The sequence below is a fragment of the Dioscorea cayenensis genome, chromosome 18 (assembly GCF_009730915.1).
Source record: "Dioscorea cayenensis subsp. rotundata cultivar TDr96_F1 chromosome 18, TDr96_F1_v2_PseudoChromosome.rev07_lg8_w22 25.fasta, whole genome shotgun sequence".
Classification (NCBI taxonomy): domain Eukaryota; kingdom Viridiplantae; phylum Streptophyta; class Magnoliopsida; order Dioscoreales; family Dioscoreaceae; genus Dioscorea; species Dioscorea cayenensis.
Window position 1 is genome coordinate 17508168 of NC_052488.1, and position 25051 is coordinate 17533218.

At 33.6% G+C, this 25051-nt stretch overlaps 1 protein-coding gene across 1 annotated transcript; it reads right to left on the reverse strand.

Annotated features, from left to right (window-relative positions):
• Window positions 1-357: 357 nt before the first annotated feature.
• Window positions 358-1020, reverse strand: LOC120281732. Its single transcript, XM_039288430.1, has one exon. It carries the CDS (start codon window positions 949-951, stop codon window positions 556-558), a length of 396 nt encoding a protein of 131 aa, XP_039144364.1. The 5' UTR covers window positions 952-1020; the 3' UTR covers window positions 358-555.
• Window positions 1021-25051: the final 24031 nt, after the last annotated feature.

Sequence of the window (25051 nt, forward strand, 5' to 3'; positions counted from 1 at the left end):
ATTACCACTTTCTGATCTACCTCACAATTCTCCCAAGTAAGCATTTTGAATAACAACTAAGTCCAAAATTGAGTAGCAATAGAGCATGATAGAATAACAACTAAACACTTTGCACCTTGAAATTTGGTAAACAAAGGCAATGCTATTTATTCAAATTCATAAATGCATAGAATTTCCTTCAAATTGAACCTCAATACAATAATCCCAGAAATCCCAAATTGAAACATCAAAGAAAGATCAAGCATAACAAGAAAAACAAAGAAAAATAGAGATAAACACAAGAGAACCACAAAGTTCTACAATTTTATCAGTTAAAAAAGATTGAAATCACATCACCAGCAAATCCATCCACAGATCTAAGAACAACAAGAAGAAGAAATATGCATATAGTGACAAGAGTATTCAAATCAAAATCCATACATCGATCAAACGCCAAGAGAAACACTAAAACAAAAAGGGGCAAGAAAAGCCCTATAGATTAAAGCAACATTATCAGAAAAGTAGCAATCGAAACAAGAGAGGAAGGAAGGAGGCGAGCCTGATATGGGGACGAGATCAGTCCTCCCGTTTGAGCTTCTCGATCCGCTGATTGAGCTGCTCGACCTTGACAACAAGGTTGGTGACGGCGAAGAGGAGCCAGTAGAGGACGAGGGCGGAGGCGATGAGAAGAGCGTTGCGCTGGCTCTTCATGATCGATTTCTGGTGCCGCAGGTGCTCGGTCGGCGTGCAGGCGTGCTCCTGATCGCACGTCGGCCGGGTCTCGTACTTCCAGTAGATATCCATGAGCAAGAAGAGGCAGAAGGGGACGATTGAGAGCATCGGCCTGAGAGCAGAACGGACGACGGCGATCAAGCCCTTGCGAAGAGCGCCGAGGATGGGGAGGGTGATGAGGAGGAGCATAATCGCCTCCGCCGCCGCGGCATAGCCGAGCACCACCCACTCCAGCGCCATGGATCCAAGGGTTTCTGGATTTCCGTGGTTGTCGATCGAAAGAGCGTGGAAAACGAGGAAGAAGAAAGGTGTAGTTGTTAATGGGTTTTATTGACGCGAGAGAGAGAGAGAGAGAGAGAGAGAGAGAGAGAGAGAGAGAGAGGGGAGGCGTGTGATGATAGCACGTGGCGGTCAGATAACGGTTTGATTATGACACGTGTCCGGACAACGGACTTCCTGGGGCTTGGTATCGATTCTCTCAGTCTGCTTTGCTTAGCCTAGAAGAAAGAGTGTGAAAGATTGACGCGGACTAAGGAAGCGTGGTTTGACTCGACCCGACTAGGAATGGATCTGTGTTCCGATTCGGTGGAATTAAATTGGGTCCGATAGTCGATTCTAGGTTCATGGAGAAGGCTGTTATTACATGTAAATTTTAAAAATTTAAAATATATGATAGTGATTAGATTTGCATCTACCGGTCACTGTCTGTAATATACCATTGTGCTTAATAGTGTATGGTAATTTAGTGATAATGTAATTAGCAATAATATTTATAGACCGCTTTTACAAATAATAATCGTTTAATTATACATCTAATGATGATTATTTATGGTCCAAATATGGGAGACATGATGAGTAATAAATTGTACATGCCGATTTAGTAATAAAGTGTGCTAAAAAACAAAGGTATCGACTCACAAAGAACTAGAGAATACTACTACTGAATCTAAATCCGACAATTAACCTAATCAAAATGGTGAAATGTAAAAGCAAACTAAAAATAAAAATCGAAAGAGTAAAAAAAAAGTATAGCTAAACAACCATGAAGAGGGGGTGTCCATGCATAGATTTTCCCTAGGATTTGTTAGGTCTTGGGCAATGATTATATAAATTCTTGCAATCTAATCGAACCAAGAGAGTTTCTAAAATATGCTACTCCCTTTTCTCAAGGTGAATAGCAACTTATCCCATACAGTGTTGTTACAGTCAATTCTATGACAGTAGTATACTCTATGAATTCTTATCTAAAATAAGCAAGCATTTAAAGTATAGACAATTCTCCTCTCTAAGTAATTATCCCTAATCCCATACAAAGTAGAGTTAAAATCTCTTCCTGAAACTACTCTCTACATTTGCAATTCGAATGAAATTCTTTGCTAATTCACTCGGAAGGATTATTGGAGGAGAAAGTTCAACTTCAAAGTACCCTATCTCGAGGCAAACTCGAAATTCCATTCAATTACGGGTTGCTTATACTAGATGGGTCTCTTGACTCATCACACAAGCATATCAAACATGGATTCACGGTTCTCGCTACAATAGAATCCAATATAATAGAAATACACAATTGAATTCAATAATGAAACATTTGTTAGATGTGAGTCCTGTGGGTCCCAGCTAGTCCCACATACTAGTACACTCAAACCAAACTTCTTTTTATGTTTTAGTCCCACATTGTGTATTTAAGAGAGTTCTTAGAGATTTCTTGGCTATAAATATGTGTCCAACCATGAACCCTAAACACACACTTGCTTACATCCTTCTCTCACATTCTCTTTCTCCCAGGTGTGCACTTTTGCGTACCTGGAAAACCCAAGTAATCTTATTCTTTTCTTTGGTTCTTTGCCTGAACCTTGGGGGTGTTCTTGGTGTACCTTGACATCGACATGCTAGGCTACAAGAGTTTTTCCATTCTGGGTTAGTGTATCCTGTGCTTAGAGTCAGGGCGGAAAATCCTGCACGACGGAGGCCAATTCAGCGTTAGGGTAGTGTTTACGCACGCCTAGCCCAGGCTAGAAATTTCTAACTATTATTTTGAATTATTATTGTAGTTTGTGCTTAATTGCATTTTATATTTCTACAGTCTTTGTTTGTAGTATTTGCATGCTATACAAATAGTATATTTCCTACAACATTGCAATAAATAAATCAATATAAGAGCATTCGAGATCCACAACCAAATTCAATCAAATTATAAAACCTAGAATTCATTTATGCCCAAACACCTACAAATTAATTCTCCACTAAAGAAAAACAATCATACAATCCATAAAAGACAATAGACATGCTTCTTGCCCCTTTAGATACAGTTGAGCTCCGCCCCTATTTTCCACAAAACACCGCTAATGATGCTCCTCGATGGGTCCAATGGTGTGGGAGATGGTGGGCAAGTCTCCTCGACTTGATGGATTGCCCTAGGAAACCTAGAGAGTTTCCCCTCTTTTTCCCTTTGCTTGGTCATCAAAAGATTTCCTAAAAACCTTCAACATAATTTTTTTACATCTAACCACTTACGAACATTAAAATGAAGTCTTAAGGAGCTGAAGATACTGGGTCATGTGTCTTAAGAGCATTTTACTAGTGTAAGCTCCACCTGTAAGGTCTTTTGTCCCAATATTACGGTCCAACTTATTATTGTAAGTGTCGGACAGTAAATTCTCAAAAATAGTGCTTTCAACCCCCTTACGATTGTATATTGTTCTCTTTAAGCCCCTCTAAAAAGTCTTTACGGTTCAACTTATAGACGTAAATCCTGCCATCAATTCTTTTGTTTCATTATTATACTCCTCCTTAATTATGAAGAATCATTTAAACAATTAAGTAAAAAACCTCTGCTAACATAGTGACACTGTTCTCGGCAAAGAGCTTCATATGCTCCAAATTCATAATTGCAAAGCCACCATAACTGAATGTATGTTTGGCTCATTAATCATTTATGTTCACAAAAAAGACCACAGGCATAAAAAAAAGTTGTAGTTGCTCACTTAATTTTCATCATATATAATTGAATATTTAACTATTTTATAAATTTTTTAGTTAATAATTTATTCACTTTATAAAAAAAACAAACAATCTCCACATGATTAATTTTTTTCATTTGACATGTTTGGATTTCCGTATATAAATAAAAGTGGTCAATGTATTTTTTTCCAAAGATACTTCTACTATCATCATATAAAAAATCAGCGTACATCTTCTCTCTATAATTCTATTACCATCTAATATTATAATTAAAATATAAATTAAAAATAGATTATTGTTGAAACAGTACCATAAAATATAATATATGTATATATATATTCATGTACATGGAAGACGACAAGCCTGGGAAATATATACGTTCTAAATTATGTAACAAAAGTGGGTTTTTTTTTTCTTTATATTCATAAACTCCAATTCGTATATTAATTAAGCTTGTGGACATTGATAGCTTTGATCATTGAATTATATCACTGAAAGAAATTAATGATACACTTATTTTTAAAAGAAAATATTTGAAAAATCTGACAAAACTAAGGTTGCGTTTGGTACATAGAAAAATTGGGTATTTTTTTTTGGGAAAATAACATATGAGAATGACTCTACCAAGTTTGGTAGAGTGTTTTTGTTGAAAAATAGCTTTATGATGGGAATTAAAACCATCGATTTGATGGAAAGTAATTCCCTCACATTTTGGTGGGAAAATTTGTTTATCGTTGGAAGGGAAAGTTAACATATTTTCTAGATCAAAATACCCTCAACTATTTTCTAAAATGGCAGAATTACTTTATAAAATACTATTTTATTATTATTATAAAATACTATTCATCATTATTATTTTAATATTATTATTTAAAATATATTATTATTATTAAACCATTTTATACATTTAAAAGCATTTTATTATTATTTTAATATCCAAAACATAATATTATTATGATTTAAAAATATTTTATTTAAATATTTAATATTAAATATATTTTATACATTTAAAAACATTTTATTATTATTTATCAGTTAAAAATGTTTTATTTAAATATTCAATAATAAACACATTTTATACATTTAAGAACTTATTATTATTATTATTATTATTATTATTATTATTATTATTATTATTATTATTAAAGAGCTAACCTCGGGGTTGGAGTTGCTAACCCCTGAGCCGAGGTTAGCATCACTCTAAAAATAATGAACCACTTATTATCAGGGGTGGAACCAGGACTCAATGGTAGGGGGGCTAAAGCCTAAAGGAAAATTAAAAAAAATAAAAAATGAAAAAATAATCCAACAAAATAAATATTTTAAATGAAAAATAATGTGTTAATATAACAAAAATTTGAATACATACATTAAAAAAAATAAAGAGTATAATTTAAATTTTTAATATTACCGATAGCAAATATATTAAAATTTTCAATAATTCAACTAATAAGAATACAACTCAAGTTTGTATTTTTTTAAAATATGGTAAAATTGATCTCTCTCTCACTACAAACCACCAAACTATTGTTTATAAAAAATTTTTGTTCTTTCACTCTAGCATATATGATACATTATATAACATATGTGTATATATATGTTATAATATATTTGTTAGGGCTCATGATCAATTTAAAATTTTTTAAAATTACTAAAATTTGTATATATGATTTTTTTTATTAAAATTTTGAAATCTAATAATTTTTAAATTAAAAAATAAAATGTGAAAAAAATGCACCAACAAGGATTTGAACTTGGGTGGATCATACTAAATGGATAAACCCACAAACCACTCAAGCACACCCAGATTGTACACTTTTATGAGTCCAAATATTGTACTTTAGATTAATTTAAGTATAGGAAAGCCAAAAATAATCAAATATTATATTGCTTAAAAAGTATTCTCTCCGGCGCGGAGGGGGAGTTTCAGTACCTGCTAGCCCCCCCTTGGTTCCGCCCCTGCTTATTATAGAGCTTTTTCACCTACTAAACTAGTTATCCACATATTGTGTTATGTTTAAACTTAATATAACATGTTTCTACTTATTTGTTTATTATAAACTACTTATTATAGAGTTTTTTTTTCACTTACTAAGCTAGTTATCCACATATTATATTAAAGTTTCACTTAATATAACATGTTTATACTTATTTATTTATTTATTTATTTTATAGTAAATCACTTATTATAGAGTATTTCCATTTACTAAACTATCCACATATTATATTAAGTTTTCACTTAATATAATATATTTCTACAATTTTTTTTATAGTAAACCACTTATTATAGCGTTCTTTCACCTATTAAACTTGCTATCCACGTATTATATTAAGTTTTCATTGGATATAACATTTTTTTAAACCACTTTCAAAACCTTCAAACAATTAAATCATAAATGGTTAACATAAATTTTTGTATCCTAATGAGTGGGCTAATGTGTATACAAGGTTAATTTATTATTATTTTGATATTAAAAATTGATTGACAAGTTGTTTATATGTATAAAAACACAAGGGCATTTATGTTATTATGACAAAAAAATTCCAAGAATATTTTCTCATACCAAACATGTAAATATTATATAAATAATTAATAATTTTTAAAATATTTTATTATTATTTTAAAACATTTTATTTATAAAATACTATTTATTATTATTTTAATAATATTATTATTTATAACATTTTATTATTAATAATATTAATTAATAATAATATTATTTAATATTAAAAATATTTATACATTTAATAACATTTTATTATTATTTTAATAATATTATTTATTATTTTAATTTTCAAAACATATTATTATTCATTATTTAAAATTTTTAAATTAATATTTACTATTAAACATATTTTATACATTTAAAAATATATTATTATTTTAATATTAAAAATTGATTAACAAGTTGTGGATAAGTAAAATAACACAAGGGCATTTTTTCTCATTAAGCCAACAGATTCCCAAGAATATCTTCCAATATCAAACATAGAAATATTACTTTTCCATCAATTTAATCGAACTTTCAAATGTATACCAAACAAAGGAATGATATTTTCTCATGAATTACTTTCCTATCAATTACTTTCTCATCAATCAAATTCCATCAAAGCATTTCCATGGTAAAGCACCAAACACAACCTAAAGGTTTGTTAATGGTGAACAACATAATATTTTTTTTGTTTGTATTTGATATCTAGGAAGATGGACTTGTTCCAAAGCTTTCAATCAGTTGTTTAGTTGATAATTAATTAAGTCAATGCCAAGCAAGAGTTTGCCTTTGATTAACAAAGCACATCTAGATTAAAGTAAATGATTCCTTTATATATTTGAATAAAAATGTATACTTGATGACTAATTGTTATAAATGGTGAGAATCAAGGGTTATATGTTTGACAGAATAGGAACTCCTTAACTTTTATTATTATCATTGCAATTATATACTCCCTCAAGTCCTTTTTACTTATCTCATTTTAGAAGTTTTCTTTGGTCATTTTTACTAGTCCATTTGAAAATTTGTAAAGCATTAAATATTATTTTTTTCAAATTTACCCTTCATATTTAATATACTTCTACAACTTCCAATAAATCATATTCAACTACACATTTTTTTGAAGCATATTTTTTTTTTTAAAAAAAGATAATGTTGGAAAGTTAATGTAATTTTGGTAAATTTTAGATTACCAACTAATTTTAACAACATTCTTAATTCGTGTGATTTAGTTAAAATGGACAAGTAAAGGAGACCGAAAGGAGTATAATTTTTTTTGTAAATAAGCCATATAATAAAAAGCAAGTACAAAAATCGGCATCAAGGCAAACACAAAAACAAATGGCAGGACAAAGCAAAGCAAATATGATTAACCACCAATTGGTCTATTGGAAGCCGCAAATATGCAATGCCATCACCTTTGGAAAAAAAATAGAGATGCTTATAATTACTGGATATATTTTTGTTTTTCAATCAAGGAAAAAGTTGGTGGTGTTACACAAGCAAGCATAAATTTTCCTATAAAACATGCCAATTTAAATAGTCTAGTTACAATTTTTTTTAAACAAAAGTTACAATTAATTGTAGAAAATATGTTGTTGTTGTTTATTGAAGAGATGTATTAGTATTGATTTCAAATTATTTCTTCCTTGCAAAGAAATGGGTTAAATGGAAAAAGATAAATAAATAAATAAATAAATAAATAAACAAATAAATAAAACATGCCAATTTAAAGAAATTTATAACACAAATATATATATACTTCCTCTTAAAGTTATCCCTTAAAAATCTCCCATTCCAAGTTGATTTGTGAGAGGACATTTGTCCATTGCTTATTCGTTGGGTTTTTTTTTTTTACTTAAATGAGTTTAAAGTAATAAAACTAAAGCATCACAATCAATGGCTGATATTTATCTCCTCTATCATTAATACCTCTACTGGCCCACTTTGAGGTCTTTTTCCATTTTCTATTATTAGTCACCGGACCAATGAGAAGCCACCGGCTATAACATTTTATGAACATCCGTGAGTGAGCGTACTTGGTCTTTATGCCGCACGGTAATATGTCCCACCCAGATCTTTTTGTGATTTGCAAAGAAAGTAAAAGCAGACCATATTGAACATCCGTCCAATCACAGTTGTCCATTTTGCGATTACATGATTCGCTTACTGAAGTGGCCAGCACCGGTTACTCTACTCCTACGGCTCAGTATACCATCATTCTAGCTCTCCATCACCCCTCTCGCCAAAACCCTAACTCTAAATCCCCAAATCCCTGGTCTTCCCTTTCCTTCTCCCGCCGTCAACCCCACAAACTCCGACCGGGCATTTTGCTATGTTTCAACGTAGTGCAAATCCCCTGCCACAATTAATCTAGCTCCAGAAACCAAGAACCAAAAGAGATTGGATCCCAATCTCTAACCCTAACACTAGATTTGGGCTTCTCTCTCCCTCGCTCTTTTTCTTTATCTTTATGCTCTTTGATCACAACGACGGAGATGATGATCTTTGCCAGCATCGGCTTTTTCTTTTTTGAAGCTTTATTTTATTTTTTTTAATTATGATTTGATTATTTTAATTATTTTATTTCATGGATCTTAGGGTTTCCCCTCCTCTACCTCATGTCAATGCCATGCTGTCTCCAAGAATGACTCCCTCACCTCCATAAAGCCGTGTGGTATCCCATGCTTGGTTGGTTTCTCAAACTATTTCTGAGACTTTCATTTTTTTTTCTTATTATTTATCTTAAATTAATTTTTGTCTTCTTTATAAAGGTACATGAAATTACATGTTTGCCTTTAGTATCAACAGATTTCTTGGCGTGGCCTCTGGAAGCGGTGGCGTCAACTTTCTTCTCCGAGGAATTGTCATTCTCGGGCTGATCTTTGGGGGAGATGAGTTCCACCTTCTTTCAAGTCTTCTTAAAGGACTCATTTTATGCAACCTAAGAATAAGGTAGGGAGGAGAATGAAGACTGTGAGGAGCAACTTTCACTCCACTTTCTCTAAACTAAGATCTTGCATGTCTTCATTCTCATGTTGTTGAACATGTAAGCATGTTTTCATTCATATTCATGAGAATATATATTGATTACCTTCTTCTTCTTCTTCTTCTTCTTCTTCTTCTTCTTCTTCTTCTTCTTCTTCTTCTTTGTTTTCTATATTTTGATTTATGTTTTTATTATCTATGGCATAGACAGTGCTTGATGAATTGGTACACATCATATGTCAGAAATTTAATCTTCAGTAAAATGTGTTAATTTTTGTGATTTCATGCTTTAACTGGGCTTCAAAATTTTTTCACATCTTATCACCACAAGCTGATAATTTATGTCCATGTCTAGGAGCCTACAAGTCCAGATAGTGTCTGCCCAATTTGCTCCAGCAGAATGCTAGACTCTATGATTAGTTAAAAGTGAGAGGTATTAACCCTCTCTCGACCTTATTTTTTTTATTTCACCACCATCAATTGTTAGATGAACCTACTTTTTAATTAGTTGAGGATCAGTGGTATTAAGTCATCTATTGACCTCATTATTTTTCTCTTTCACCGATATCAATTGTAAGATGAATAATCAAATTGCAATTATTGGGGTGGGTTTTCCCAATTGAATTCATGTTTACAGGTCACTTTTGAATAAATATTAGCCACAATTGTTGACTCTATTGAAATGTGTATATAATTTGTTTTCAAGTTTGATGTGATCCTGCCAATTTGTTGCAAAGATTTGATGTGATCCTGCCAATCTGCTGACATCTTCACATTCATTGAATCATTTTTTTTTAACTTTTTACATACTTACACAGGAAACAAAATAAATAAAAAAAATATCCTTCATTGCTAATAAAAGGATGTGATTGCATTATAAAAAGTGGGATCTTTTAGATTTGATTCATACACGTTTTACACTAAAATTAAGATTGTCTTAAGCTTGACGGATTGAGGCTATCCTTCATTTAGGAAATCAGGTAAATTTTATACTTACGATCTTTTTAATTTGATAATGTTAATAAATAAAATTCTCGATATTCATTTCATTATGTTTTTTTTTAAAACAGTGATGATCAACTGAAATTAACAATAATGACTAAATAGGATCAGATTAACAGTTTGTAATGTTTAATTTCATCAATAATTTTAATTTTATTTATTTTATTTTATTTTGCATAATTTAAGACTTAGGAACGTTTTAACAAAATATAAGAAATAATGGGAGTTTTTTAAAAAATATTTAAAATATAGATAAAAATACATTAAGGTGGTGTTTGGTTGAATGTAATTGTGAATACAGTGGATTTTTAGTTACAATGTAACTGAAAGTATATTGATTTTAAAATATAGTGCAGTCAAATCCAGTGTTTGGTTAGATATAACTGCATATGTTGTATTATAAGATTTTGTATTTGGTTAGAGAAATTTTTAAATTTTGAATTAAAAATATTTTATATACTAAATATTTTAATGTTATTTTAATGATTTTACGTATTGTATTAATTAGTTTAACTATTAATTTTATTATTAAATTAGTTATTAAATTATTACTATATTTATTATTTATTATTATATTTTGCAAATTTTAAATTTAATTATTGACCCAACAAAAAAATTATTTATGAATTTTTCATACATTTCTACCATGTTATTTAATATTTTTAATTATGGTATTGATCATTTAACTATTAATTTTATTATTAAATTAGTTATTTAATAAGTTATTAAAATACTTATTAAATTTATAATTAGATTTTATAATTTTTATACTCAACAAAAGTATCCATGAATGTTTGACAATACTTACTTTTTCTTAATTTGTTACATATAAATCACAAGTTAACAAGGGATTTGGTTTTACGCCCACATTGGATGTAATCTGTGTTACATGGGATTTTAGAATCCTGTGAACAAAACAATGGATTTTTAAAAACCCAGTAACTCAAGTTACATATAACTCAAAATCCCTCCAAACAAATACTGTCTTTGAAAAAAAAAAAATACCAAATCTAATTAGGATTTAAAAAATATATTTTTCTTCGATGTTTAAATGGCAAAAATTTAGTTTGTTTTCAAATTTAAAATTATGTATTTATTTAATAGAGCTTTCCATATCTCTTTCCATACTAGGTAATACAATATAACCGGTTATAGAGAGATAATAATATAATATGTATTTGATATAATTTTTTAAAAATATATGTATTTTTTTAATAGAACTTGTATAATTTTTTTTTATAGAAGTTAAGATAATGTAATATAATAAAGATAATATAATATAATATAACCGGTTATAGAGGGATAATAATAAAAAAAAATTATTTTTTTTATAGAAGTTAAGATAATGTTATTTGCAGCTTACTATAATTCAAATCCATGAAAATATTATTAAAATATATATATATATATATATCTATCTATCCACATTTATCCACTTTTATCAAATATATATATATATATATATAGAGGGCTTAGGAGTTAGGAATGTGTACCACAGGGACAAAGACTCAAATAAGCTGTGTTAGAACTTGACCATTTGGATCCATGCAAAATTTAGCACTCTCTTTTGGAATTGTTTGTACATTTATTAGACTTAAGAGATTTTCTTTGATCAATCTTTGTTAATTTTCTTTTAAAAGCAAAATACATTTTCCTTATAATATACTATTAAAATACATAACCCGTTAAAGGTTAGAGGGAGATGATGAAAATATTTGATTTATAGATAAAAGATAATAATATGAAAAAAACTCTATTGAATTCATCAACTGAAATTAAAAGAGTGAGTTTGTTAAGCAATATTACATTCTCAAAATTTATATTTTGTTCTGTGTTTTATTTTATAAGAATGATATTGAATTTTTCCCATTACATTTGAAAAAAATTCATATTGTTGAGTTAACGCTATTATTTTTTTATTAAATTATTATCAAAATATATGCAAAAGGATATTTATCGTATAGGTTAGAGAAATTGTGAAAATAATTAATACAGGTTTTAATATATTTTGTCATAATGTTTATGCTTTACATAAAACAATATGCTATACATGTAAAAATCTCTGACAAAATAGATTTTCCTCTTGTGAAAGTAATTGGGCTAATATGAAATTCGCCCATGAAAGGCTATCCCATCCACTAAATAGCCCATAAAATTTGGCCCATTTAATATATATATATATATTCCTGTGTTTTTAAGGTCAATTTATTGATTAAAACTTTTACCTATTTTTAATATAAATCACATTAAGTTAAAAAAAAATGGAATATGACGATCATGTTGTTGTTGCTGTACAATTTAAGATACTATTTAAGGAACTTTTGGAATAATTAATATTATTACCTGCAATTTATGAATGCGAAATACATAGACCAAATCATAAACTATGTTTTTTTTGTTATCTAAAATCATATTTGAAGATAGCTATGGAGTTCATGAACAACTTGGATCGGAAGCATATACTAAAAGAACAACTGAAAATAATGCTGCCTTACGTACTATAAAGCACCTTAAAAATATTTATAATATTATTATTAAAGATGTAAATGAGAGGGAACTATTTGGCGTTAAAGATGGATTACATGATCTAAAGGATGTTAACTAAATATTATCAGAAAGTCTTGTGATGCTTCCTAATGAGTTGGAAGAGCTGAAGGCCAGGATTAGACTGAATGAAGTAGAATAATATAAAAGTAATCCAAATTTATTTTTGAATTGACAGAAAAGAAGATCTGCTTCAATACATGATTTCTTTCTTAGATGTTAAAAAAAACAGCTTCATTAGTTATTAAAATAAATTTTACTTTAGTATAAATGTTGTGTTTAATATTTCAATACAAGAGTAATTATATTAAATATGTAATAAAAGGTGTGTTGTGTATTTCTTCCCCATTTATATGCATGAGAGTATCATTGTATATGTTATTATTATTAGATATATGCTACTATTGTTATATATAAGTTAATTAAAAATGTGAAAAGAAATTTAAATTTCATTAACATGTATGTTATTAAATGTTTTTTGGAGGCAAATTATATTAAATATATAATTAAAGTGCCACATGTTAAGATGGAGAAGGAGAAGAAGAAAGGAGAAAGGAGATGGGTTTTCTCAGAGTTTTCAAGGTGGCAAAAACGGGATGGATGCCAGAATTCACTCACGGAATTCCTCTATTTGGATAAGCTATAAAGACATGCAAATTAAGGGAATGGGGTTAAGGGCAAATCAAGAGCATAGCATCCTAAGCCTATTTTAGTGCTGGCACGGGTCCACAATCCACTTGTAGAAACCTTTTCCGATAATTCATAACACACACACATAGAGAGAGAGAGAGAGAGAGAGAAAATGATTCAAATTGATAAAAATGGTTACCCTAACATGTCGTTAGAATTATGTGTAAAAAAAATGTGAGTGCAAGCAACAAGTTTTATAAGATTTCAACTTACAGCTAAATTAATTATAAGTTGAAATAATAATTTTTTTAAAAAAAAACTTAAAGTCTTAAGTTGTTTTCCATGAACTCCTTACATCCGATTATAAGTGCTTACTTTTAAAAGCTTTTCATGTCTCAAATTATCTGTCCTTAGCTCCTTATACCTACTTTTAGGTTTAATTCCAAATTTAATATTAACAACCTCTGAAATGCACTATCCTCAACTACTGTGCATGTTAAATGCACAATCTTAGTGGATGGAGAGCGAAATGGGTAAAATGAAAAAAACTAAGGGTATATTTGGTTTGCCAAATGACAATATAGGGAATGGATGGGAGGGAATGGGATTATGGGAAATAGAAATAAAGGAAATGAGAATAATAATAAAAATAGTGTTTTGTTGGAAGCAATAGAAATGGTGAATGGAAAAGGTAGAAGAGAAAAATATGATGAATTTATTTTATATCTTTTAGGGCCCTTTTGGTGGATAGGTAGGATAGGATATAACGTATAGGATATGAAAAATAAATATGAGTAAGAAAGGTGGATATGGGTATGATAATCTCATATCCTATCTTATGTTTGATGCGTACCAGATAAGCTATCAGATAACATTTTATGATTCTAATTTATATGATTGAAGTGGACCACATAATAGTAGGATATGATTTGATTTGTATGTAAATAGACGTAATTACCTTTTATGATATATATATATATTTAAATAGACTTTTGTTTTTTTTACTTTTTCTTTAATGATTTACATCTTTATTAGTTTATATTAAATTATTAAAAAAATACATAACCCACATGTGATGCTGACAAATATACTTAAAATTACAACAAATAAAAAACATAGAATCTGTACATGTAGCGAAATAAATAGACTTGAGTATAAAAAATTATAACAAATAAAAAACATAGAATCTGTACATGTAGCAAAATAAATAGATCTGAGTCTCTTTCACATCAAAATCAATAAAAAAAAAATCATTCGACTTATTTGACTAGAGAAACTAAAGATAAAGACATAATCAAAGAAGAGATTCAAATGAAAAACAACTTATTTAGGAGATCAACAAAGAAATTCTTCAATCACTTTGGATGTGAGAAACCCTACTTAAAATAGTACAACTAGTGTCATATCTAATTATTAACAAGCTTCTTATTATATTCCTCAGGATTAAAAAAAAGGATATAATGAAACCCTATGTTTATATAGACTTTCTAAAAAAGAAAAAAAAAAGATGAAAAAAAATCAGAAAAAAAATCAAATAAAAAAGATATATGAGGGCCAAAATGAAAAAAATTAAAATTAAAAAAAAACGTGCGCCACAAATTATCACGTGAAAAAAATAATAATAAATAAATTAAAATCAAAATTTAAAAAAAAACGAGTGTGATTATAAAAAAAAAGAAATAAAAAGAAATGGATAAGAAGGGATTTTGAAATAAAAATTTGAAATTTGAAAAAAATTTGAAGAAGAAAAAGTCTCCCGGGGGTTGAGGATTTTTGTGGGAAGTTGAGGATTTGTGAAAAAAGAAGAGAAAAAAAACAGAGAGAACAGGGAAAAAAAAGAAAGAGACAGAGAAAAGGAAAGAAGAGAAGAAGGAGAGACTGAGAAGGAAGAGAAAAGGAAAGAAAAATAAGAGAAAGAAAGAGAAGAAGACGAATAGAATTGACGTGGTGATGGCCGTGGCATCGTCAAAGACCTTGCTCCTCCTCGTCTTTATCTCTTTTCTCTTATTTCAGGTTCCGATCTTCATTCCAAGGCGTTGAGGAGATCAGTGACTGATTCTTGTGAAGAGGAACTTGAGAATCCAAACATCGTCGGAGTCCTTCGCCTCTATTAGTTCTTCTCCCACACTCTTTTTCTCTCCCCAAACACTACCACGAGATCTGCCCGAGAAAATCAAGGACAAGACAGAGGACAGCAGCGTGGTGGAGACGATATATGGCTTTTGCCGCCTTCACCACCCCGGCAAAACCCAAGAAGCCTCATCGCTAGTTTTCCTCTCCGATCCTAGATCTTGATCTCCATCCCAAGGCTTTGAGAAGATCAATGACGAGAAACAACATTCGATGATAAGAAAAATACTCTACGGAATTTGATGTTTTGTCATTCATTGAAACCCTCGTCACGGGTCGTCGATGAGGTTCTTTGTCAAATTGACTTGCGGCAAGAAAGATGATGTTCATAACCCTAGCATGAATTTTTCGAGGATGCTTGAGAAGCTCACCAAGTGCTTATGACTTCGAAGAGGTAGATGCTCTTATAGAATTCCATCCAAAAATATATATACATATACATGTTTTGGTTGCATCCTTGCAAAAAAATGCCTAGATTTTAGTTTTACAAAACAAAAATCCTCATAACCCATGCTTCACTGTTCATTCATTCCTATGTGAATATTAGTCATGGTGGGACCCGCACTGTGGATTGCTTTGTGAACCATACATTCCTTGCTTAAATGAGTAATGAGTTATATACCATGATAGCATGTCTTTATATATTACTTGCCAGCATGATTTCTTAATCCAAACCTCCATCTTATGTCTTGGCCTTTAGATTTGGCTAATATTTCGATGTAATCTGAGACAGAATGTTATTCGTTCGATATTTGGATTCTTTATTAAAAAAAAGAGGAAATAAAGAGAGAAGGAGCTCTGTTACAAAATGCGGCAAAAATTTTGTAGATAAATTGGGTTTCATTGCAAAATCTATGGAGAGATAAAAAATGAAATAATTGAGGACATATATGCAAAAATGTGAAAATGTGTGAAAATACGAAAGCTCGAGGGTTTAACTGCAAAAAATAACAAATATGAAAAAATATGAAAATGTGAAAGTTTGGGGGTTTATTTGCAAAATTTGATAAAATGTGAAAAAAATGAAAAGTTAGAGGATCTAAATGAAAAAGAAAAGAAGAAAGAAAGGGGTTTTTAGCGAAGATAAGGGGTATTTTGGTAATTTCGCAAGACCCCCCCTAAGCTTACCGTGATGTCTAATGCATGTCGACTGCTCTCCTCGAGAGGGTCTCTTCATTGCCTCTTAACAGTCACGGAAGTGGGTGGGCTATTGAAGACTCGTAAAGACTCTATTGAAGATTCTTAAAGACACTCTTGAAGCTAGCTGTGATGTCTAATGCATGGTGACTGCTCTACTCAAGAGGGCCTTTCCATTGCCTCTTGACAGTCACATAAACCGAAAAAGTTGATGAAGATTTTTGAAGAACTCTCTTTAAGCTCGCTCTAATACATGGCGATAGCTCTCTTGATAGTTACAGAAGCAGATGGGCTATTGAAGATCCTTTTAAACTCTTTTTGAGCTCATGGACCCTGTTTGAGGCCATTGACTCTCTTAGGAGTGATGAGAAAATTCCAAAACCCTTAAAACTCTTTTTGAGCTCATGGACCTTGTTTGAGGCCATTGACTCTCTTAGGAGTGATAAGAAAATTTCAAAACCCTTAAAACTCTTTTTGAGCTCATGGATCCTATTTGAGGTCATTGACTCTCTTAGGAGTGATGAAAAAAAAATTCCAAAACCCTTAAAACTCTCTTTGAGTGCATGGACCCTATTTGAGGTCATTGACTCTCTTAGGAGTGATGAAAAAAAATCTAAAACCCTTAAAACTCTCTTTGAGCTCATGGACCCTGTTTAAAGCCATTGACTCTCTTTAGAGTGATGAAAAATTTCAAAACCCTTAAAACTCTATTGGAGTTCATGGATCCTCTTTGAGGCCATTGACTCTCTTAGGAGCGATGAAAAATTCCAAAATCCATAAAACTCTTTTTGAGCTCATGGACCATGTTTGAGGTCATTGATTCTCTTAAGAATGATGAAGAAATTTCAAGACCTTCAAAAGCGAAGCATTCTAAAAAAACGAGAAAAAAATGAAAGAAAAAAAATCAATTCAAAATCAAGGCGTTAAAAAAATGATGAATCAACAGATGAGCTCAGCAACCTCAAGATTAAAGCGTTGAAGAGTTCATAAATTGCAAAAAGTTTCATAAGCCTGAAGGCCGAAGCTTATGAAAAGTCAAATCAAGTTCCAAATCAAATTCAAGATGCAAACTGAAAATATCCATGACTCAAGTTTCAAACAAATCAACAAATGAGCTCAACAACCTCAAAGCTAAAGCATTGAAGAGTTCACAAGTTGCAAAAATTCACAAGCATAAAAGCCGAAGTTCATGAAAAGCCAAACCAAGTTTGTGTAACATCAATGCAGAGAATCTACAACTTGAAATTCAAATCAAATCCGAGATTCAAGTTCAAATGCCCCAAATGCAAGCTTCAAAGTTCAAGATACAAATTTCAAACAAATAAAAAAATGAGCTCAACAACCTCAAAGTTAAAGTGTTGAAGAGTTCACAAGTTGCAAAAAAGCTTCACAAGCATGAAAGCCGAAGCTTATGGAAGGTCAAACCAAATTTGTGATTCATCAACATAAGGAATCCACAACTTGAAATCCAAATTAAATCTAAAATGCAAAATCAAAGATCCAAGTTTCAAACAAATCAACAAATGAGCTCAACAACCTCAAAGTTAAAGTGTTGAAGAGTTCACAAGTTGTAAAAAAGCCTCACAAGCCTGAAGGCCGAAGCTTATGAAAAATCAAATCAAGTTCCAAATCAAAATCTAAGATGCAAAAGATCAAATGTTCAAGTTTCAAGTTTCAGATAAATCAACAAATGAGCTCAACAACTTCAAGGATAAAGCGTTGGAGAGTTCACAAGTTGCAAAAAGTTTCACAAGCCTGAAGGTCGAAGCTTATGAAAGGTCGAATCAAGTTCCAAACCAAGTCCAAGATGCAAATCCAAATATCCAAGATGCAACTTCACAAGTTTCTAAATCATGTTTGATAAGTGTCTAAATGTACGTATTTGAGTGTATGTATTTGTTACCTCTAGCATGTATTTTCATTAGAATTGATGCCCGTTTTGTGCTTAATCGTGTGTTATTTGCTTTGCAGGGCACGAGAACACCATGGATGACACGAGGATATGATTCGGGTGAAAAAGAGAAGAAAACCAGGGCGTAGTCATCGTAGTCGGAAGCTACTCGTAGCAATCGACATCGTAGCAAGATTACTGTAGTTGTCACTATAGCACCTGGAGAGTTTCAAGTCGGGATTTGGATCATGGCATACGGCCTCAATGCTTGCCCGGTATAGAGCCCGGATGATCACCGTAGCTATAATAGAAGATATTTACTTGATAGAGTTTGCCTACCCCAAATAGTGTCAATGTTGAGCTCCATAGCGAGTGGTATAGCACCTCGGGGATGGGGGCCATAAGGAGTGGTATAGCACTCGGGATGGAGGCCATCAAGGGGGCTATAGGGAGTGGTATAGCACTCGGGATGGAGGCCCAAGGGGGTATGATGAGTGGTATATAGAGGGATTTTTGGAGAAAGATGGGGGACTTTTTGGCTGGACTTCTTGGAGACTCTAGGGCAAACTTTTGAAGGGTTTTTGGCAGCCATCACTTGGAGGAAGGAGAGAAACGAAGACACCATTATTTGGGAGAGTTTGGCTTGAAGCTTGGGAAGATCAAGGGCTTGAACTTAAAGGGGAAGCCTCATCATCAAAGGAGGAGAAGCATTCGGCATCTCTAGGGCTAGAAGAAACATCATTCGGCCGGCATTCTCTCTCCTCTTCATCATTCGGACTAGGGAGTGTCATTTATGCATTTACTTCTTGCTTTTGTTGTGTTTGAGATACTTATTTGTATGATGGCACACTAGACCCCCAAGGCCGCCGGATGTAGGTGAACCTTGGGGGGTTCATCTTGTATTTTGGATGCTACATTTATATTTGATATGCAGTGTGATTTATGATTTGGCTCATTGTGTTTCATGCCTAGAACTATTATGTGGAGAAATCCTTAGTTCTTGTTTGAGTTGTACATGTAGACGTGACCTACTCGCGTGTACTAGATCATTAATGAGCTAATAGGGGTATTTGTTGACCAACATGCCGAGAAATTGGGTGTAGGTAGCCCCTCCGAACCATGAGGAGAAACTTAGGTTAAGTGTGTCCTCGTTGCGTGATCTCCATTCACTTAATGCAATCATAGGAATATGACTAAGGAGAGATCCTTGTCATCATTTGTATGGGATTAGGGTTTAGCCGCGGAGAAATTGGGGTTGAACTATTGTTGAGGTCCGTCGGTCTAAATCACCCGTGCCATGTATTTTCATGCATCCTTATATCTTGATGACCCCTCTTGGGAATCCTCATCCCTAGGCCTATTCTTATCATCATTGCTCTTGTGATTTTCTTGCTTGACTTGGAGTTGTTACATTTGTGTTTTATTTACAATCTTGCTTGTATTAGATTAGTATACCATGCTTGAATTGTAAGGTTAGAAAATGAGTGATGGAGGAGTAATAGGAGCTCCTTAACCCCGTGGAATACGATCCTTGGGCTTTTGCTCAAGGTATTACTTGGCGACCCCGTACACTTGCGGGCAATCAATCAATGTTCAAGATGCATATTTCAACAGTTGACGAAGACCAAAAGTCAACAAAAGTCAAAGCGCATTTTTCGGCGAAATAGTCGGAAGGAGATAAAAGGCTACAATCATTGTCGCGTTAAGATGATCAAATTTCAAATCCTTTTGTACTCTCAATGAAGCCTATGGATTCATGTTTATTGAAATAAATAAAATTTATTTGTCACAATTTGTTTCCTTATTCACACTTATTTTTTTAATCGGAGGTTCCTACAATAATGTTCAGGGTAATTAACATTAGGGCTTGCACCTAATGGAAGTCATGAACCCACAATCCCTTGAAGTCTACAAAATATTTAAATTTTATTTGTGATCCATGCTTTTTAACCGGTCAATCCTAATTAAAGGCCGTGTAGAAAGAAAAGAGCCCACACCCTATATGAGAGAGAAAAACCAAGTATAATGACAAAAAAATAAATTTAATTTTTATCTTATTCTACGCATTTCCATGCTTTCTCTTTATATAATTAGTTATTATGTAAGATAAAACGAATCAATAGAGTAAGGTTATTATATCCTATTGGCTCACCAAATAAAAGGTAAAAAGGTAATGGATGATATAATAATTTATCCTATTTTATAGTCTTTATTCTATCCACCAAATGGCTTTGTCTAATAAATGCTTTTACATAAAATAATATATTATTTTCCCATACCATTAAATTTAATAGTTTATTAAGTAATTTAAATAATGATAATAATTAAATATTTGTGGAAATTGCCAAAAACACCCTCTAAGTTTGCATTATTGCCAAAAACACCCCGTTAGTTTTGCACTCCCCAAAAACCCTTTCCTTTTTATTTCTATGCTTTTCAACCCCCCAAAGCATGTAACGGATGTCAACGGTGTTATTTTAAAATTTTATGGACAAAAATGCCCTTGCATGGGGAGTCGTGACTGCAGCCATTTCGGCGGTATGAGAGGAAGTGGGGGGTTTTCCGTAGGGTAACCCCAAGAGAGGAATTCTATCGGAGCCTTGTAGTTATTTTTTTTCTCAACTAGAGTCTTCGCTAAACCATTTCAAGTCGTCTCCGAGTTGTCTCTCACGGCGCACCTCCGTAATTGCGACTTTTTCCCTTTCCACCAAAGATCTCGAAGGAGAAGTCCCCCGCGCAAATAGTTGGCATTTCATCAGTTTGCAAACTAAGGTATTGAGTATGGTTTTATGTTAACTGTTCTGTTACAAAGAAAGATTTTTCGGTTTTGTTTTGTGCTCCTGTTTTTGTTGGAAGATATTGAAGCCTGCGGTCAGATTTCTCTGCTGGGAGATTTCTCGGCTAGGGTTTTGTGTTGTTTTGCGCTTTCGTCTGTATACACTATCGGAATAGTTTTTTCGATTGTTATGATTTGTGTAATATTTATAATGTACAATTCCCCTTTCATTTGATATGGTTTCAGTTTTAAAAATGAGGTTTATGTTTAACAAATGAGATGTTACAGTTTAAATGTTGTTGTCTCTGTTTAAGTATTGTTGTCTCTGTTTAACAAATGATATCTCCGTTTATCAACTGAATGTTACCGTTTAAAATTTTATATTTCCGCTTAATGTGTTCTTATTGTCGCAGGCTTTTGACTATGGCGGTCAACCTAGTTAATGGGCGATGCTATTTGACACCCGGGTAGTGGAGACCTTAGTCGAACCGAAAGATAACATGACCCCTCGACACTCGGGAGATCATTCGAAGGACACCGTTTGCGGCATTCATCGAGCTGGAAGCTATCTACCAAGAGAGGGCCCTTCTTGATTCTCTATTGCAAAGGTACGATGGCCGCACCAATAAATTCAGGATCGGGGAAAGCCTGCTGAGTTTCAGGCCTCAAGATGTGGCCCTCGTTCTTGGTCTGCGTTGTGATGGCGACGTAGTTGTGTTTAAGAAGAATAAAATCCGATCAGGGTTCGAAGGTAGGTATTTATCAAAAACCTACGAGAGACATAGAGACTCCATCAAGAGCGCTCTTATCCAACTTGTTCGACAGAGGGGGGAAGAAGAAAATTTTGTCAAACTCCTGATGGTGTACCTCATGGGTATAGTCCTCTTCCCAAATACATCATGCTTGGTTCCGAACTGGATCGTTGATTATGTCGATGATCTACCCGCCATGGGGCGATACGCATGGGCGCAAACGACGCACAAGTGGCTGATGGAGGACATTCCACAAGCAGCCGCTCGAGTGCAAGATAGATGCGCCGGGAAGAAGATCAACACAGGATATATTAAGGGGTGCTCGGTCGCGCTTAACGTATGGTTTTACGAGCTGACCGGAATGGGAAAGAAAGTCCGATTCGGCAAGATCCCAAGGATGCTGTGCTACGGTGAAAGTAGTTACCGGAAGCAAGCGACGGTAGAAACCAACTTGTCATCGCTCGAAGGAAAAGAGGTAATAAATCATGGACAATGTTTAACATAAGTCTTTGATGTTTAAACATTGTATTTAGCGTTTAAATGTGTTATTTACTGTGTAAAATTTATTATTAAAGGTTTAAACATTGTGTTTTCTATTTAAATAAATTCGATAATGTTTAATATATAAAAACTATGCTTAACTTTAGTTGTTATAGTTTAAACTGAATGATTTCGCTGAAATTGTTTGGTTTACATATGTTAGTTTCCTGAGCTGGTTCCGGCGAGTGCTGAAGAAGAAATATATGTTGGGGCCAACCGACGGAGGGATGCTATTGCTCCGGAACCACTTGCCCGAAGGTAGGATGAGAGGACAGCCTCTATCGTGCGCGCTCAACCCTGTTCTCGTACTTCCAGCCCACCACGCGCACGCATTCCTCGACGCCAGAGAAGCCCTCCCCCACCACGCCAGATTGCAACAGCCCCTCCTACCACGACAATGACAGTTCCCCCGATTGTGGCAGCCCTCCGACCGTGGCAGCCCCACCGGCGATGTTAGGCGAAGATGTCACTGCAACTCTTATGCAGGCGTGCCAGATATTGATGACCGAGTTTCCTCGGCTTGTCGCTCGTGTTGAGACTCTGGAAGGACGTTCACAATCGACTGCGCCGTCCCTCCAAACAACTGAAGCACCCGGGACGAACGAGGCGCCGGAATTTGACGATGACAACATCATCGGGGTGACCATTCCAAGACGGCCACATTCGAAGAGACTTGCGAAAAAGAGGAGAACAATACTGCCTCTGTCTCCACCGCCGGCTGACGATAAAACAATAGCAAAACCATCGGCGGCTGATGCTGTTACTGAGTCTGTCGCCGTTGATGGCATGGCCATGACGGTGGAGGACATCGTAGATGATGTGGCCGTCGCCGCGGTGGAAAAGATCATCAACTCTCTTGTTAACGAAATCCCCGACCCGGTGGAACCGGCTGCCAAGATTGCGGCATCAAAGACGGACACAATCCCTGAAGAACAAGAACAAGCTAAGGATTTGTCTCCCGATGATGCTGTTGCCGTGGCCACGGCTGAGAAGATAGTTGATTCTGTTGCCGTGGCCGTGGCAATGGCCGACTGTACCACATCAAAGCAGGACACAATCCCACAACAACAAAAACCATGTAAGGATGTGTCTGCGGTTGATGCTGTCACCGTCGTCCCTTCATCAAAGCCAGACACAATCCCACAACAAGAACAACCATGTAAGGATGTGTCCCCGCATCGAAGGAAGATGTGGCTGGTGCTGAACACCTTCAAGGCACAACGACAGTGCTCCATGAAGACCCCGACCGATCAACGCGAGAGATGATCAAGGCCAATCAACAATGGGACAAGACGGCTCGGCAAGTCTTCGTTCCGAAGAAGAAAAAATGGGTTGGTCAATCTCGGCTTAACAAGTACGAGCAGGAGTTGATGAGGATCTTCCTTAATTGCTGTATGGACAGGTAAGTTTAAAGTTTTCATGATATTGTTTAAATTTTGTTTATAGTGTTTAACTTTCTATTGATATTGTTTAAATGTTTAGATGTTATCATTTAAGTTTTCTAGTTAACGTTTAATTATTTATAATATCATTTGAACATTGATAATATCATTTAACTATTTAGAATATGGGCTAATTATATCTGTTATCGTTTAATCTCAGCACTGTCGTGTGGAAGAATGACGCTGTGCTTGAGGGGAAGGAGATGGTCACAGATGATGTGATGGACGCTTTTGTATGCAAAATACAAAAGTCGCTGAGCAAAGTGCCATATCCCTACAAGAAGCGCGCCTCCATCATAAGACCGTTGGCGCTGTTTATGTCAAAGCAGGACGACGCACATGAGACAACTATGGCTATGATTGGAGATGCTGTGCGCAGCTTGCATGAAGTTCAAATTGTCATCCTCCTGATCATAATGAATGGCCACTTTCATGTAGTCGTCCTTGATAATGACAAACAAGAATACATGCATTATTCTTCATGCGCGGGGTACGAAAAAGACGCGTCGGACATGGTAAGTTCTTTAATTATTCCGACTGATGTTGTTTGTTATTTAATTCGGTATGTTAATCTCAACTTGCATATCTCGACAGCGGAATCTATTCGACACGGCTGTCGATATGGAGTTCGGCGAGTCGGCGACCGCAAAGTACCCACTCTTGTACGACATGGAAACCCCACGGCAAAAACAAGGAAGTGTCGATTGCGCCGTCTATGTCATGCGGTTTATCGAGCAATTACTTTGGGGTGAGAAGCTACGGCTACCGCAGACAGACGTTCCTTACCTGAGATTAAAGTATGTTACCCGCATACTTAAGGAGGGGAGGGCAGCCGGCGTCCATGAGAAAGGGGGATCGTCCGAAGCGGGTTAAATTTTGTTTTCTCAGAAGAGGACTTGTATTCAATTCATTGTTTTCATTTTTTGTTGAACATGACTTGTACATGTCAATGTAAATTTTGTTTGATTTTCAATTGTAAAGCATGTTAAATTCCATTCAGTTTCATTTCATTGTTTAATCTACAGTGTGATTGTTTACATTTCAGTTTACTTATT

What these genes read in the sequence shown, in the direction of transcription:
- LOC120281732 (XM_039288430.1), bottom strand. Translation starts at nt 951, where the DNA reads ATGGCGCTGGAGTGGGTGGTGCTCGGCTATGCCGCGGCGGCGGAGGCG.